At 41.0% G+C, this 18,023-nt stretch overlaps 1 protein-coding gene across 2 annotated transcripts in view; it reads left to right on the top strand.

The window, feature by feature from the left end:
- ULK4 (unc-51 like kinase 4) overlaps positions 1 to 18,023 on the top strand; it is a 511,648-nt gene that overhangs the window by 131,627 nt on the left and 361,998 nt on the right. For both annotated transcript variants that reach the window (XM_024753918.1, XM_024753910.1), the window contains 2 exons: positions 1,338 to 1,465; positions 17,233 to 17,366. In XM_024753918.1, the coding sequence (XP_024609686.1) occupies positions 1,338 to 1,465; positions 17,233 to 17,366 (262 nt within the window). The remainder of the gene's footprint in view (positions 1 to 1,337; positions 1,466 to 17,232; positions 17,367 to 18,023) is intronic.

Raw genomic sequence — 18,023 nt, 5'->3', positions numbered from 1 at the left:
GGGAGCAATGTTAATGCGGGAAACAGATTTGTGGTTTTGGTCCTTGGACCACAGTGTATAAATTAGAACTTGGGAGCTGACTGTGGGGAAATGGGCTTTCTACTGTCGACTGGAAAGGTGGAAACAGATCTATTACTCAAAGGCACCTTGGTGTTGATTCTGTTTTTTACTCCAATTGATGAATTAGTTTATTTGGTTCAGGATCTAGGTCAGCCTGATGCAGAGGTACAGATAAATAGTTATATAGATGTATAGATATATCTCCATCCTTAAACAGAAGCATATACCTGACTGTGTAAGCTCTTCCTGCCTGACAATATAGCACTCAATGTAAAAGAACTTTGGCAAAAAATTGAGCTGTTTACATCTACGTTGGACACACAGTGTCACTGCTAGGTGCTTACCTCTGTCAAGGACTCTAGGGAACTTAACGTTCCTGCTCTCTGTAGCCATCTTGCTAACAGTACGATTCCATATTTCTGCCTACTTACATTCATTAACGCTGTGTGTGTGTGTATTCCATTTTTTTGCATATCAATAGGCACCTGAAGTGCAAATCTGTCAGAAGAGAAAATGACACTAATACTTGTCAACACTTATTCCTCTGTGTTGTATTAAACCTTTAATTAAAGAATGTTATAGGGCTTCCCTGGTGGCGCAGTGGTTGAGAGTCTGCCTGCCGATGCAGGGGACACGGGTTTGAACCCTGGTCTGGGAGGATCCCACGTGCCACGGAGCAACTAGGCCCGTGAGCCACAACTACTCAGCCTGCGTGTCTGGAGCTTGTGCTCCGGAACGTTCCCCTGCATCGGCAGGCGGACTCTCAACCACTGCGCCATCAGGGAAGCCCTGGCTGTTGTTTTTATTTTATGTCTGTAGGACCTCAGCTGTGTAGACTAGAGACGTGATCTCTGTGTGTGCAGGTTTGCTCAGAAGTTGATGCCTCCATGCAGTTGTGACTTTCAGTTCTAGTTATTTATAGCTACGCTTCTAGTCCTGTGATGGAGGGGTTAAGAAGCAGGCTTTGTATCTGCCTGGCCTGGATTTGAATTCAATTTTGTGAATTGGGGCAAAGTGCTTAAATTTTCAAGATTCCTTTTCCTCTTTAAAATAGGGATAATATTATCAACTCTTCATAACTTCTTTTCAGGTTTAAATGAGATCATACATATTAATAACTTGGTATAGGGAGCAGCACAAATTAAAAATGCAAAAGCAATAGCTGATATTATTTTATTTTCTGCTATCTGTTTGGTTATTACAGTCTATTGACCCTCAGAGTTGACTACTCTATTTATTTCATGTTCTCTCAAAAAATATTCTAATGTCTCCCACAGGATTTTGTCTCTACAATTATCCGTTTACTGGACAGCCCCTCGACATCCATCAGAGCAAAATCCTTCCTGGTTCTTCTGTATATTTTGATTCATAACCACGAGATGCTGCTGCTCAGCTGCCAAGCACGGTAAGATTTTCTCTGACAGTTTCACCAATGACGTCAATTTGACCCCTGCTTATTAGTTTTATTAGTAGTATTTCTTGGCCCCTATGTACCTGGTATTCAAAATTTTTTTCCTAGATTTTTCCAAGGGTTTAATGTTTCACTTGTCACCTCAGCTTGGAAACGCTGAAGCAGGATGTTGGGAAGTGCTTGGAGTTTCCTACATCTGAGTACAGTCCAAGGCAGGGTGTTAAAGTTGGTTTTGGTTTACATTTTTGCAAGGCGTTCTTGACTGGTGGTTTGGTCATAGTTCTGATTTGTGTGAGCTTCTGGAATGAGTAGCTGAAAGCCCAGAGGAGCAGCCTAGAAAAGCGGAGGAAGAGGCAGGGCGAGGATCAGGAGTACATGGACTGGTTCTCGACTAGGCAGATCTCTCACTGTCTCTGGGTCTCACCTCCTTCCTCTAAAAGGAGAAGCTGTTCTGATGCACCTCAGGTTCCCTTCATCCTTTTTTTTTTTTTTTTTTTTGCGGTACACGGGCCTCTCACTGTTGTGGCCTCTCCCGTTGCGGAGCACAGGCTCTGGACGCGCAGGCTCAGCGGCCATGGCTCACGGGCCCAGCCGCTCCGCGGCATGTGGGATCTTCCCGGACTGGAACACGAACCCGTGTCCCCTGCATTGGCAGGCGGACTCTCAACCACTGCGCCACCAGGGAAGCCCCTCCCTTCATCCTTTGATGCTTCTCGATTAACGTTTTTGAAACTGTCTGGTCCGTGCTCTTGAACATACGGCTTATCGCCTATTTCTCGATCTGGCTTTTTACTTGTTGTAGGATACTGGGGAGATCCTAGAATTGCTGATATGGATCTAGGTTAGGAACTAGAAAACTTCTCCTGGAAACAGAGAGTAAATGTTTTAGGATTTACGGGTCAAGAAGCAAAATGATAGCTAGTGGGAAGCAGCCACATAGCACAGGGAGATCAGCTCAGTGCTTTACCATGACCTAGAGGGGTGGGATAGGGAGGGTGGGAGGGAGGCACAAGAGGGAGGAGATATGGGGATATATGTGTGTCAAAACTCAGATTTGTTTAGGCTGTGTAGATTAAAATTAATAATATAAATTACTTTCAAAATCACATAGGTAGCCAGTCCAGACTATGGAAGAATGGTTGGTATTTGTTCCTTTGTGCTTTGCAGCCCAGGTATTACACTAGTGAGCATATAAAATGCAATGTTGAATATAAAGGTATGCGAAAGGGAGGCAGACTTCAGGTTAGCGAGATGTTAAAGTTCTCTGTGATGAGTTTGTATAGCAAACTCTTCTCCCTTCCACACCTGTGCCTTGAAACTCCGCTAGCAGCTGTGTTTCCGAGCTAACCGTGATGCTGCCTGTCTGCCGGAGAACTGAAACCTCTTATCAGGAGCCCACGATAACCTTTGCTACATTATGTAGATATTTTTTCCTGCTTACCATCATCACCATCAGCCTTTTATGGATTAACTTTCAGCACGGTTTCTATGATGTCAGCTCTCAAATCTATCTCGTACAACAGGCAGTGAAATTGAGCTGTCAGGGTTAGATAAAAATGATATAATAGCCCCCAAGTGTTCACCTATTTCTCCAAACGATTTCATACTCATATTGAAAATGACAGAAGATAAAACAGGGTCTCGTGTGTCTCTAGAAATGATAACCCTCTGAGGGATGAATGGTCTTGTAAGTTCATTGTGTAGGTTTGCTGTGAGCCAGCAACGTCAATGCCTCCTGATGGATCAGGTTTTCCTAGAGGTTTTTTGTTTGTTTCCCCATAGCATTGCTATTAATATGGTAATCAGTGGGGAAAAAATCTGCTTTGATCTTAAAAGATTTTTTTTTAAAAAAAGAAACGTTTACTTTGTATAATTGGTTAACTGTGTGGGAAAATATTTTCTCAGCTTATACCATACAAAAGTCAATTCCAGATGTATTAAAGAATTATATATGAGAAAGAAACTGTAAACAGCTGGAAGAAAATATGTTTACATATGGGCAAGGAGAGCTTTTCTGAGCAGAAAAGGATTGAAAGAAACCGTGAAAGGAGATAGTGATAGTTTAGCTTAGAAACTTTTATATCCCCCGCAAATCATAAATAAAATTTCATGGTAAGAAAATCTGTAAATTATTGCATCGTATATAACACTGAGTTAATCCGTGTACTGTAAAAAAGATTCATAAAGATATTCAGCTTCAAGTCTAATCAGAGAAATGCAAATTAAAATGATAACCAAATACTGTTTCTACCCATCATAATGTCAAATCAAGGGAAGAAACCTTGCACTGTCTTATATCCAAAGTACTATCTTATATCCAAAGTACAGTTACAGGGGCAACTTTTAGCCAGTAGGTGAGGTTACCTTTTTGAGGGCATTTAAAAATGTGTATCATGAATCCTTATGATTCAGAAGTTCCACTGTTATAAATAAACTTGAATCACAGATTCGTACTTTTCCGGGGATGTCAAGTACCTGAAGGATCTGAACCAGCCTTTTCTTGGTTGCTTAGATTTTTGTTAACTTTAGCTTTTAGATATGGAAGTACCGTGAGGCTCTTCAGAGAATCTCCTGGGTAGCCCCAGTCTGCACTGTTTGACAGCAACGTAATATTCCCTTGGTGATCATGAATCACTCACTCTTAATCAGTAGAGTAATCCTCTTCATCCCCCAAAATGGAATTTTTGCTATGTCCTCTGGTGGAAACCTTTCTTCCTTGGACCCCTTCCAGCAGAGCTCAGGGTCATGGAGACTGGAAGTAAAAATCTTGGGAGTGGGCTATTAGGTATAATACTGAGAGGCAGTCACTCCCACTTCTACCCCTTGATTACCAGTCCTGTGTGTTTTGACTGTGGGGAAGGCAAAAGCATGTATTTTGTTTCCTGGTTCAACGCATACACTTTGTTGTTGTAAGATAGGACCCAGTTTTTCGTTGTGTCGTTTCCCAGCTGGCAGCACGACTGAGTTTGCAGTCGGCCATTCCTCCTTTCAGCCAAGCCAGGTGCCTCTGGGTGATGGCGTACTTGCTGATGAGCAGGTTTAGTGGGCTTGAGCATATTACCACCTTTCTTTTGCTATTAGTAAGTTGCTTGATCAGATATAGTGTTACATTGATTATCGTGATGATAAATAAGGTATTTCTTAAGTCCGTACTTAGTGGCACTGGCAGAGGCATGTGGCAAGGACAGCGAGTCCATATTCAGGGTATAACTGTTCCAGCGAGGAGAGTTTACTGCCCCTTTTGTACACCAACCTGTTGCAAGATGACTGGCTGTTCCCCCCAGGACATGGGGCCAGGCTGAGGGCTCAGCACCGGTTTCTCGTGTTGGCTGGAGTGGCAGAATCTAGGCCATCGTTGATGAGGAGCATTCCTTACATTGAGTGTTCGGATTCTAATGTACATTTTGGGGAGGACACAACTCTTCAGAATATAGTGACCCAAAGATCAGGGTCGTGATTCACTTATTGATGCTTCCCTGGGGCGCCATGCATCACCCCTGTTTTCCAGGCACCGAGAATATCAGTAGACATGCTAGGTCATAAGGCCCAGCGTATGGCAAAGCAGCTTACGCTGCAAGTTGGAATTGCAGCAGAGCCTTTATTCACTCCAATTCCGCTAAAAACTATTAAATTTATGAGTCTCTCAGATAATGAGTCCAAGGGACACATTCAAAGGTGGTATGTATGTATTGCCTCCTAAGTTCACAAAGCCTACTCTTTGGGTCATAATCAGTAGCAGACGCAATAACTTGTCTTTGACCTGGAGGGATAGCCCAACATGCTGTAGACCACTGAGCCCTAGGAACTTCATTGAGGGCTAGTAGACCATGGATTTTTATGCGGTTTATCTGTCTCTCACATGTTTTACTAAGCCAACTGAAGTGCTTGCTGCTACCTGTTTCTCAGATCCAGTCAGCCTCATGTCATCAAAGTGCTAGTGCACAAGTACAGGTGTGATGTTGATGGGCCATCAAGAGGATGTAGATCTTTGCGGACTGTATTGATGGCCAAGAGCAGGATCGTTAGCATAGCTCAAAGGCAAGGCAGTTCTCAAAACAGAACTTTACTGTTTGCCCCGAGTAAGAAGCAAACACGTGCTGGCGGTTCTTCCAGTTGCATACGTAGAACAAAGCCTTTGCCAGGTCGGTAGCGAGTACCACCTCAGGGCGATGTTGATTTGCTCCAGTAGAGGTACCAGACCTGAAACTGCAGCTGCAGTTGGAATCACAACCTCTTTATATTTTGGATAATCCACACAGTCATTTTCTAAGCTTGTTCACAGACCAGACAGGCGAATGGGGATATGATAGATTTTATCAATCCCGTACCTTTCAATTTTTTTGATGTTGGTATCCATCCATTCCTATGATTTGGTTTTCTATGGATATGGGTTACTATCTTTTTTAAAGAGGGGACATGCCAGGGGCTTCTGTTTGTCCCTTTTTACCATAATAGCCCTCACTGCACAGATCAGATGGCCGATGTGTGGATTCTGCTAGTTGCCAAGTATGTCTATTCCAGTTATAAATTTAGGAGCTGAAGAAATAAGCATGGAGTAGGTCCATACATGTGGTGTGTCAGTGTAATTTGGATTTGGGCCAAAACTGACTATAGCCTGACCATCGCAACCCAAGAGACGGTAGCTGTCATTACAAACAGAAGTGTTGGATGATGAGTTTGTTGAAGATCCCATATTTATTTTTTTATTAATATTTTATTATTTATTTATTGACGTAGAGCTGATTTACAAAGTTTCAGGTATACAGCAAAGTAATTCATCTATATATACACATATATATTTTTTTTCAGATTCTTTTTCATTATAGGTTATTAGAAGATATTGAATATAGTTCCCTGTACTATGCATTAGGTCCTTGTTGTTAATCTATTTTATACGTAGTAGTCTGTATCTGTTAATTCCAGATTTATCCCTCCCCCCCAAGATCCCATATTTAAACTACAAATTTTTCCTTAAGGGGGAAAATACACTTATAAGTTAAAGGATGTGCAGTAGATACATAAAAATGTGTTTAGATTGAAGTGAAGCAAAGGAAAGCATGGTGTCTTGATTTTCTGGAATAGTATATGGTTTCACCAAGGATCTGTGTGTGAGGCGGGCCAGGGTGAATCCAAGTGGGATGGATTAGCCACAGTTTGCATCTCGTGTCAGCGTCATGCTGCACATGGGGAGATCTGCAGTAGAAATAGACAATGGAGTAGTCCACTGATGGGCACCGAGCCCAGTAGGACCAGAAGGGGAGGGAGGATGTCTCAGGGGGGTAGGAATGGGGGTGGGGCAGGGGTGAGGGCGTCCTGGAGGAACCCGGGTTAAGGTAAAGCAGGGGGTGTGGCTTCTTCATTTTTAAACCCCGTATAATTGATTTCTCACTATGTGAATGTGCCATCCTCTCAGTAAGAGACTGGTGGAATCTTGTCTGCGGTTCACACCATTTCCAGGCAGCCAGCTCTTCTCTGCTCTTGAGCTCCCTTCTGTTTCTCCTGTTCACCTGCATACTCGTAACTCCTCATTGCCCGCCTGGCTGACTTCCTCTCTCATCATTTATCTGTGCCATTACCAGATTCATATTCCTCAAATGCCACTTTCGTGAAGTCATTCCTTTGCTTTTTCCTTCAGTCTCCCTGTGACCCCTCTCCTCTTAGTTACCATGGCCTTTGGTCCAGGTTTGCTGATACTAATTCCTTTAAAAATGGTTCATAGGGCTTCCCTGGTGGCGCAGTGGTTGAGAGTCCGCCTGCCGATGCAGGGGACACAGGTTCGTGCCCCGGTCTGGGAAGATCCCACATGCCGCGGAGCGGCTGGGCCCGTGAGCCATGGCCGCTGAGCCTGCGCGTCCGGAGCCTGTGCTCCACAACAGGAGAGGCCACAACAGTGAGAGGCCCGCGTACCGCAAAAAAAAAAAAAAAAAAAAATGGTTCATAGCGTTGAGAAACTCACCTCTTCGTATCAGCTTCAAAGTGTAAACTTGTTCCCCTGCCATTCAGAGCTTAGGGTTCTGCTGGGGTTCTCCTTGCTTCCCACGCACATTTTTCCTTCATGTGAGCTTGGGCCTTCCCTTAATGCACTTATATCTGCACCATCATCCTTAGGAAATTCTTTGAAGGTTCTGGCTGTGAATGGTGCAATTTCCTGTTTTTCGGGATAATGTGAATCTCCTTTGGGAATGTGAAGAAAAAAAAAAAAAGGGAAGTATAATATTTGGGTTCAGTTGGCCAACTTGAACCAGAATTCGCCTCTGTAGTTACAGGGCTCACGGTAGGAAGTTAGCATACATTCTTTGCTTTTGTCCCACCTCAGTCTCTTTGCTGGTTCTCCCTCTTCTGCATCTTCCTGGGCCCTCTGTTTCTCTTACGTTGCTATCCTAATGTGATTTCACCTAATCCAGTGGCTTCAAATACCATCTATTTATTGATATGCACCTGTATGACCTCTCTACACTCCAGCCTTATATTATCTTAACATATTCAATGGCATGCCCGAGAGGAATCTTCAAGTTGCCATAAACGAACCAAATCTGTTCCCGAAGTCCACTTCCACTGCCAGACTCCCCCATCTCAATAATACTTGGATTACTGTTCAGATTGTTTATCTTTTTAACTTGATATCTTTGTAGACCACTAAGAAATAACATTTGCAGTTCCATCGTAGAACAATTTTGAAGTGTTTATGGACACTACCCTCAAATGTTTCCACATTTTATTTCCTTCATAGAATGTGAATTCTTTTACTAACTAATGTTCCGCTGTCAGTAAAGTCAATTTATTCTACTATAGCCTGTGTAAACACATCCTGTAATGTGAAGGCGTCAGGGAGGGCATGAAGAAATGAAGCATCATTCTAGAGTGAGTTTTATATTATTTTTAAATATATTATTTATAATATATTATATGGATCCCTTCAGTCTTTTATTTCTCCCAGCAGAGGTAATAGATATTTTCTTATGTGTTAACAGTCTGTGCTAGTGGTTGAAGAGTGAGTAGTTTTTGCCTTAAAGAAATGGTATTTCATACTGTCGTAATTAAGTAGCACGTTATTAAATTTTGCAATAGATAATACAGATTTTAGAAAAAATTGATTCCTTAGAGACAAGTGTGAATTTACTTTTTATACTCTGTAAACTTTGATGGGATTTCTTTTGTATTCTCTGATTTCTAAAAGATAAACATTTCCATTTTCCCTGCCCTCTGTTTCTGGCAACCCTGTTATTTATATGGAGGATTTCCAGGCATAGGGAAAGAACCACTTTTGAATCATCTCAGTCTCTGGTTGGGTTAAGGTGATCCAGGATTATATGTAAATCCTGTCTCGGGAAGTCTAACCCTAGGCCTCAAAATATCCTTCCACTGTTCACAGACTGTGTGGATAGAGTCTAACACTCATCAGAAAGTACTCAGGCATATGAGAAGATAAGATGATACGATACAAAAACCAAATGAGATAAACTACAGTATCCCCAGGGGTTACAATGGAGTTAATCAGATATAGACCTTAAAATAACTACGATCAGTATATTCAAAGAATTTGGAAGATGGAGAATTTCAGTAGACAATTAGAACTATAAAGACAAACAAAGTGGATGTTCAGTAACTGAGAGGAAGAACTCAGTGGATCGGGTTAACTGCAGATTAGACACAGCTGAATAGAGATTAATAGACTGTACTCAAATCATCTGGGATCAATGGAGAGCAACAAAAGGGTGGAAAATATGGAGAAGAGCAGAAGAGACAGAAGAAAACAGTGGGGAAATGAGGGTTTTTAACAATAAATGGTGCTGGATCATTTTGGCATCAATATTAAAAAAAACCCTTTATCTCTAAATTACACTGTACAAAGGAGTTAATTCATGTAGATTGCACATTGAAATGTAAAAAGATAAAACAATAAAATTTCCAGTAGATTAGACACATGAACATTTCTTTTTCTTTTTTTTTTGCTTTACATAGCTTCAGTTTTATATCTAGAACATCGTATTTATCATTAGTATTCAGTAATACTTTAAAAAGTGTATAAATCATTGAACACTAAAAAATAGTCCCAAGAACTATAAATCTGTATTTACTTTCTTCTTTGAAACTCCTATTTGTTTGTTTCTTTTTTTTTTTTTTTAAAACATCTTTATTGGGGTATAATTGCTTTACAATGGTGTGTTAGTTTCTGCTTTATAACAAAGTGAATCAGCTATACATATACATATGTTCCCATCTGTCTTCCCTCTTGCGTCTCCCTCCCTCCCTCTCTCCCCATCCCACCCTCCAGGCTGTCACAAAGCACCGAGCTAATATCCCTGTGCCTTGCGGCCGCTTCCCCCCAGCTATCTACCTTACTACGTTTGTTAGTGTGTATATGTCCATGACTCTCTCTCGCCCTGTCAAAACTCACCCTTCCCCCTCCCCATGTCCTCAAGTCCGTTCTCCAGTAGGTCTGCGTCTTTATTCCTGTCTTACCCCTAGGTTCTTCATGACATTTTTTTCCCCTTAAATTCCATATATATGTGTTAGCATACGGTATTTGTCTTTTTCTTTCTGACTTACTTGAACATTTCTTCATTACCTTGGAGTTAGACCAAGAGTTTTTAGCAGGACACAAGAGCACTGTCATAAAGGAAAGTATTGATAAACTGGATTGCCTTAAAATTAAGAGCTTCTCTTCATCAGAATGCATCACTAAGAAAGTAACAAGACAAGCCATAGAGCAGGGAAAAGTATCTGCTATACACATAATCGACATGGGCTCTTAACTAAAATATATAAGCAACTGAAGGGCAGATAACCCAATAGAAAACTGAGCACAGACTTGAACAGGAACTTTACAGAACTGGTTTTCTTTGAATGGCCAATTAATACCTGAAAAGATATGTTAATCATCATCAGGAAAATGCACTTTGGTCACAATGAAATACCAATGGGTGTCCTGAAGCGTGGCTATAATTAAAAAGCCTGATAATGCAGAATTGTGGCAAGGATGTAGAGTAACTGAAATTCTTATACCTGCCTGTTGCAGTGTAAATGGACTTAATCACTTTGGAAAACTGATCATCAGCCATGCCTATTAATCTGAATCTAGGCATACCTTATGATCCAGCAATTTCACTTCCAAATATATGTCCAACAGAAATGTTTCCATGCATTCAGCATAAGAAGTGCTTGGCCATATTCATTAATTGAAATAGCCCCAATGTCCATCAACAGTAAAATGAATAAACTGTGGTATATTCACACGCTGGAATACCACACAGCAAGGAAAAAGAATGTAGATGAAGATCTGCAAATATAGTATCAAACAAAGAAGGCGTGCTCTCAGATAACTGGTAATATTTAGTCTGGTGGTTGAAGAGTTGAGGGAATGCCAACCTGTTCTAGAAGTACTCAGCGCATGGGCGGATTTTGTTGACTTTGAGCTTCACACCAAGATCATCTCTATGGGCATTTTGACATGAACTTTAGCATCAATATCTCTAGGGTGTTTCTCTTGGGCCAGTTAGTTTCACTGAAGTGCGTTGCAGGTGTCAGCCTGGAGGGCAGGGACCTGGCTGCCTGGGTCTGGGGAGCCACCCTGGGGAAGGCAGCTGGAAGTTCTAGTATTCATTGTGCAGAAATTCACCTAGTCTCCTGGTTTTGTTTGGTGGCCACCTCTTTTTTTGGCCGTACCATGTGGCTTGTGGAATCTTAGTTCCTCTACCAGGGATTGAACCCGTGCCCTCAGCAATGAAAACACAGAGTCTTAACCACTGGACCGCTGGGGAATTCCCCCGGTGGCTCCCTCTTTGACTTAGTTTGCTTTCTCCTAGTCTAGAAACTTTCTGTTTGACTTTCTTTAGAGAATAAATCTCCAGACTTCCACGTATGTGCAAGTCTGGCGGTAGTCACCTAGATTCATTGGGTAGAGGAGGTAATCTACAAATCAAACACTTTTTAATCAGATTTTGCCAAATATTTGTACTTTTGCTCCCTTTCCTTCACCCTTCATTTTTAGAAGTATCTTTTCAATGCATGGTACCAGGGCAAGTGGTTATCTACTTGGAAAAACAGTGGAATTAGATTTCTTTTGAAATCCATATGATAAATCAGTTTCCAGTGGATTGAAGACTTCCGTGTGAAAGACACTCAAAGGAGAAGAAAGAGAAAGAAGGGGAAAAAAAAAAAAGGAAGGGGAAGAGGGACAGTTCTGGATCATATAAATAATGCCTCCAAGTCAATAACAAAAGATCAATAACCCGTGGGAGAATGTGCAAAAGACCGGAACAGGTATTGCACAAAAGAGAAAATATGAACAACAAAGAAATATCAGAATATGCTTACCATATTAATAATTACTAAAGTTCGCATTAATACCACCCATTTCTTTTTTTTTTAATTGAAGTATAGTTGATTTGCAGTATTGTGTTAGTTTCAGGTGTACAGCAAAGTGAGTTATACATATATATATATCTATATTTTTTCAATTCTTTTCTGCTGTAGTTTATTATAAGATACTGAATATAGTTCCCTCTGCTACACAGTGAGTCCTTGTTGTTTATCTATTTTATACATAGTAGTGTGTATCTGTTAATCCCATACTCTCAATTTATCCCTCTCCCCCCTTCCCCCTTTGGTAGCCGTAAGTTTGTTTTCTATGTCTGTGAGTCTGTTTCTGTTTTGTAAAGAAGTTCATCCCATTTATAATTAGAAAACTGAAGCTTTAAAGAGCTTAAGAAATTTGGGCTTCTCTGGTGGCGCAGTGGTTGAGAGTCCACCTGCGGATGCAGGGGACACGGGTTCGTGCCCCGGTCCGGGAAGATCCTGCATGCCGTGGAGCAGCTAGGCCCGTGAGCCATGGCTGCCAGGCCTGCGCACCCAGAGCCTGTGTGAGCTTAAGAGATTTGTTCAAGATCACACTGTTAGAAAGTGCTAGGGCTGGGAATTATAGCCAGATTTGTTGAAATCTCTGTCAATATTATCAAGTTAAAAGAATCACCCTACTGAAGGAAAGGAGAAAAATAATCTAGAAATCATAATGGGGCACAGGCCGTAATAAAGTTTTGGGCTACTGGTGTGGTATTGCTGTTGATTTACCTCTTCTTTAAAGTCAGCCTGACTCTTGGCACAGTGAGAAGATGGAGGTCTATAGCTCTTACAGAAAGGGGTAGGGCACACAGCATTTATCACCTGGTAGCGTATCCTGTGTAATTGAGCATTACATCACCTAAAAATTTTTTTAAAAAATTGGCTGTGTAGAACAATGATACTGCCTCATGTTTGCAAAACATTTTAACTTAAGTTTTGAGTAGGTAACTCCTACTCATGGTTCATAATCCAGAAAAAATCAAAAAGTAAGAAATTACATGTCATGCTCCACAGCCCCAGATTACCACCATGCGAAATAAAGCGTTATTATTACTTGCTTATTCATCCTTCCAGAATTTTTTTTTAAATCCAAGCAAACGTGAGTATAGATTATATTCCTCTCTTGTTACACAAAAGCATACTATTTTGAACTTTGCTTGTTTTACTTAAGGTACCTCGCGTTTTTTTCCCAAAATATATGTAGAGCTTGCTCCTTGTTTTGGTAGCTACATTGTAACAGTGGACTGTATTTTATTTAACCAGTTCCCTTTTGCTGGACAGTTTCCGCCTCAGATTTTTGCTGTGTGTCATATGTATACAGGTATTTTAATAGGAATTGGAAATGTTGTTTCCCAATTTGTCTTAAAAATTTTTTAGCTTTATTGAGATATAATTGACATATAGAATTATAAGATATTTAAAGTGTACATCGTGGTGCTTTGATATATACATACATTGAGAAAGGATCCTCCCATCTAGGTAACACATCCGTCACTTCACATATTTTCTGTTTTTGTGTTTGGTGAGAACATTTAAGTTTTACTCTTAGCAAATTTGAACCGTATAATACAGTGTTCTCAATTATAGTCACCAGGTTTTACGTTAGACCCTCAGACCTTATTCATCTTGTAGCTTAAAGTTTTGTACCCTTATACCAGCTTCTCACTATTTACCCCAACCCCTGGCAACCACTTTTCTATTCTTAGTTTCCTTTGAGTTTGACTTTTTTTTTTAGATTCCACATATAAGTAATACCATGCAGTGTTTATCTTTCTCTGTCTGGCTGATTTTAACCTAGCATAATGTCCTTAAGTTCCATCCTTGTGTTGCAAAGCAATGATAATTCCATTGCATGTATACACCACATCTTTTTTTTATCCATTTATCTATTGATGACCAAATGGGGGACGTATTTTTCCCCAATTTATTTGTCTCTTGGTTTTGCTCATGGTATCTTTTCCTAAGCAGAAGATTCTTTTACTTCTTATGTGATTCAGCAGTATAATCAAACAGTAGAATTAAGAAAAAGGCCTTGGGGGAAATAAGGACCAAGGAATTGATGTAGAGAACTAGGTAAAGTCTTACAGCAATCTCAACAGCCATATGTATCTATTCAGCTGATGTTTATTGAGCCCTTATTTTGTGTCAGGAACTATGCCCATAAGTGCAATGATGTTGTGGTGAGAAAAATCAGATACAGTCCTTGCCCTTGGCTATTTTTAAATTTACTGGAATGACAAACATTATCAGATAACAAAAAATATATCAAGAAACTGCAGTTAGGTAAGGGCCTTAATGCTATGAGACAATGTCATAGGTTTAATTTAAGAAGTCAGTGAAAACTGCAGTGAATTATGGAATATGTATAGGAGTTCACCAGCAAGGAGTGGAGAGAAAAGCCATGCAGGCAGAGAGGCAGTACCTTGTTGCTGGGGGAGGTATTGAGTTTGAGGGACTGTAAGAAGAACAGTATGACTGCCGGGGAGAGAAAGCAAGTGGAAGCTGGAGAGATAGTTGAGGGTGTTGTAAGTTATGATAAGGAGTGTTAAGAACTCCCATGTTAAGAAGAGTGGGGTTCCACTGAAGGGTTTTAAACACAGGAGCAAGGTGGTGGACAAGATCAGTTTAGATGTAAAGTGTGTAAGGGTTAGACAGAGTAGAAGCAGGTAGGCCAGCTAGGAGGCTCTGGTCATAGAAGAAGGAGAAGGGAGTTTGGGAGCTTGCATTTGGTGAGGAGTGGAAAAGTGTGATGGTTTAAGGAGTATTTAATGATTGACTTGGTGTGGGAAGTGAGAGAAAGGGCGGTGAGAAGGATGACTCCTAGGTATCTGGCTTGTAGAGAGTGACGCTGTATGGTGGAATATTATATTCTGAAAGACAACCAGTTTTGTTGGGATGATAATGGTGTTTTTTGGGGATCTGTAGAGTTAGGAATGCCTTTGAGACAAGGAAAAGCAGACGTCAAGTCAAGTCAGCAGTTGAATGTACAGGTCTGTAGCTTGAGACACCAGGTTTGGGCTGTACATAGGTGATTGGAAAATGTCTGTGTAGATAGGTGGTAAATTAAATCATGGGTGGGGATGAGATGACCTGCGTGAGATGGGTAGAAAGAAAAGAGTAGTGGACCCAGAACTGAGTTTTGATAGATTTGAGCATTTAGGAGCATGAACCAACAAAAGACCCAGAGAAGGAACAGCTAAAGAAACCAGAGAAGGAAACTAGAACCGTATGCTGTCATGATGTGTAGACGAGCAGGAGTGGCAGGTGTATTGAACCCTGCCGAATTGTTCAGACAGGTGAAGGCAGACAGGTGTCCATTGGCTTTGATGTCATGGAGGTTGTTGGTGACCTCAGAGCAAGTGATGGGAGTGAGAGCACATTGTGGTGGGTTGAGGAAGTTAGGAGGAAAATTGGAGATACAAGCTGTAGATTTCTCTTTTAAGAGGTTTTACCGAGAAAGGGAGGAGAGAGGCAATGGGGCAGTTGGTAGAAGGACGTGAAAAGCGTTTTGTTAAATGGGAGAGTGTGAATATATAAAAGCAGAAAACGAGTAATTGGCAGTTTTAAGGTTCTGAGAAAGTGGAAGGGAATGTGATCCAAAGCACAGTTGGAAGGAGAGAGAGGTCTACAGTTGTGATGGGAGGAAAGGAGCCTAGGATAGAACGCACAGTAAACTGAGAATTAGGAAGAAGAGTTTTTTTCATGATGCTATTTTCTCTCTACCGTAGGAGGCAAAAGCACTCACTGAGAGTCTCATGAGAGGATGGAAATTTCAGGGTATAAAGAGAAGAAAAATTGGAAGATAGACTGGGAATAAGTCGACCAGTGAAATGTAGTTGGGTCACTGGTACTGTCCAGTGCCACTGAGTATTGGTGACATGCATTTACAATAGAGTGAATCTGCCCCGTATTTAACTTGAGCAGGCTCTCTGCAGATGTACAGAAAGTATATAGATCATTGGATTCATCCAAATCATTTGGCTGCTTGGGTGCAAAGAAAAGAAAGAGGGCAAGAGTGTAAGTGAAGAAGTTCTGATGGATTGGGAGAAGATGTCATGGATTCAATTAGTGGAAGTTCCCAGCAGGCTGAAGAACTGTCACAGTGCAAGATCGTGCAAGTAGGAATAAGAGCAGATTATGGTCAGAGGGCATGTTTGTAATACTTAGCTTGGAGGGGATGCAGTTAAATGCCGGAATCTTTAATGTTGGAAAAGCTGTTCAGCAGATGGCGAGACTGGGCAGGGAGATATCACGACCCATCTTGGGGAACCGAAAAGGAAGATGGTATTTTCTGGTCCCGCTCCTTAGCTGGGCTGATGGAACAGGTGTCAACTAACCAAACTTCTGATTTGGTTTCATTCCCAGGTGTTTACTAATAGGGCTCCAAATAATAATAAGCAGGAAGGCAAAAGGCTGCATAAATCTACTAAGAGAACCACGTAAATGCTAAGTGTTAAGATTTCAGTGTACGTTACGTGTGTGTATTGTGTCCAGAACCACCCCTTTCCAGTTTATAGTGGGAGTTTTTGGAAGTTCTGAGAAGTAGAAGTTGGATGGGAGGAGTGATTGCAACAGAGCTGGAGAGATGGATAATGGCAAGGGAGTCCAGCAAGGGAGATTGCTGTAAAGGGGTCTTTGAAGTCAGGGGACTCATTGACTTTTAGAGAATTTCGGGGACTGGGAACTTGGGGAGTGGGTCCAGCAAAGGGAAGGAAACGTGGGCCTAAAACTTTTCAACAATACCCTACGTAACGAGACTGATGGTTCAGTATGTCCCCTAGTTCTGGATTGGAGGCAGTTGGTTCAGAGATTGGTATTTAATAAATGCCAATTGTTTGAAGAAGAAATAAGTTTATTGAGACAGATTTCATAAAACCAGTGGACAAAAGGGCATGTGAAATCCAGATGTTCAGATAGTGTCTGCTATCTATATCACCCAGTGCTGAAATGAAACTTTTTCTTTGGATTTATATACACAATTTAATGAAAGAACTGGAATTTATATGACTTGCCTGGGGTTCGGAGCAAGTTTAAGATTGATGACCAACACAAGTGCAGACAACTTGTGGTTCTACTTTGAATCTTTAGAACACCAAAGCCCTCTCCTCTCCAGTCGCTTTTGTTTGCCTTTCATCTGTCGTCTGAAGAATGTGGTTTCCTTTCATGGGCCGGAGGCAAATGAAGTCAGGGCATTGTTTTGTGATACATCGGCAGAGAGATTCAAAGTTGCCTTATTTTCTCTCTGCATAAATGTTCCGAGGAGGCAAAAATAGACTGTGCTTGACAAGTTGCTCCAAATCTAAATGTCAACAAGATGGGGACTGTGCCCCCTGGAAACACTTGCCTTGGTGGCATGTTCGGGCAGGTGCTATCAACTGTTTTATCATGAGAGGTAATCTTTTGCATTTTGCTGTGTGTAGACTGGTGATGTACATCGAGAGAGACAGCAGAAAGACCACTCCAGGCAAGGAACAGCAGAGCGGCAATGAGTACCTGTCCAAATGCCTGGACCTGCTCACCTGTCACATCGTGCAGGAACTGCCACGAATCCTGGGTAAATTGGAGTCTCGTCCTCAGGCCCCTTGCTGCTTACCTTTCTGCGACTTGGCATTTAGGCATCCCTTCTTTTTTTGTTCTTGCCGGTTTTTTTTTTTTTTTCAGGCGAGTGCAATGACACTTTCTCTTGAATGTGTAGTTTCAAAATTTGAATGTGCCTTATCTGTTTTCATAATTATTTTGTATCAGTGACATGAATGAGGCAATGAGCAGGCTAACGGTTACATTGAGTGTCATCTAGCAGTTTTGGAAAATAGAAGGAAAGCATTTTAATTGGTTAAAATTGGACTTAGGCTATCATTTTAGGTAACTTTTCTCAAGATTTCTCTCTGCATAATTCTGAAGAAAAGCTTTTTCCTTCAGGTTATAGCCACAAATTTATTTTTTGTTAAAAAAAATTTTAAATGCATAGGCATTAACATTTAATATTAAAGAATTTTGATATTAAAGTTCAAAGTTTGAAATTTTCTTTGGTCTGAATAAAAGATGAAAGTAATAATGATTTGCAAAGGATGTTTATTACAGCTAACAAAATTGGTTATTCCACTGTTATTTACAGACATGAAAATAATCTAAGGAATGCGTACGCGTACGTTTAGTTTAAATCTCATTCCATGCTTTTCCAGCAGATGTAGCTATAAACCAGAAATGTTTA

Source organism: Neophocaena asiaeorientalis, unplaced genomic scaffold (assembly GCF_003031525.2).
Source record: "Neophocaena asiaeorientalis asiaeorientalis breed wild unplaced genomic scaffold, Neophocaena_asiaeorientalis_V1.1 scaffold121, whole genome shotgun sequence".
Taxonomy (NCBI): Eukaryota; Metazoa; Chordata; class Mammalia; order Artiodactyla; family Phocoenidae; genus Neophocaena; species Neophocaena asiaeorientalis.
This window is presented reverse-complemented; position numbering and strand designations above follow the sequence as displayed.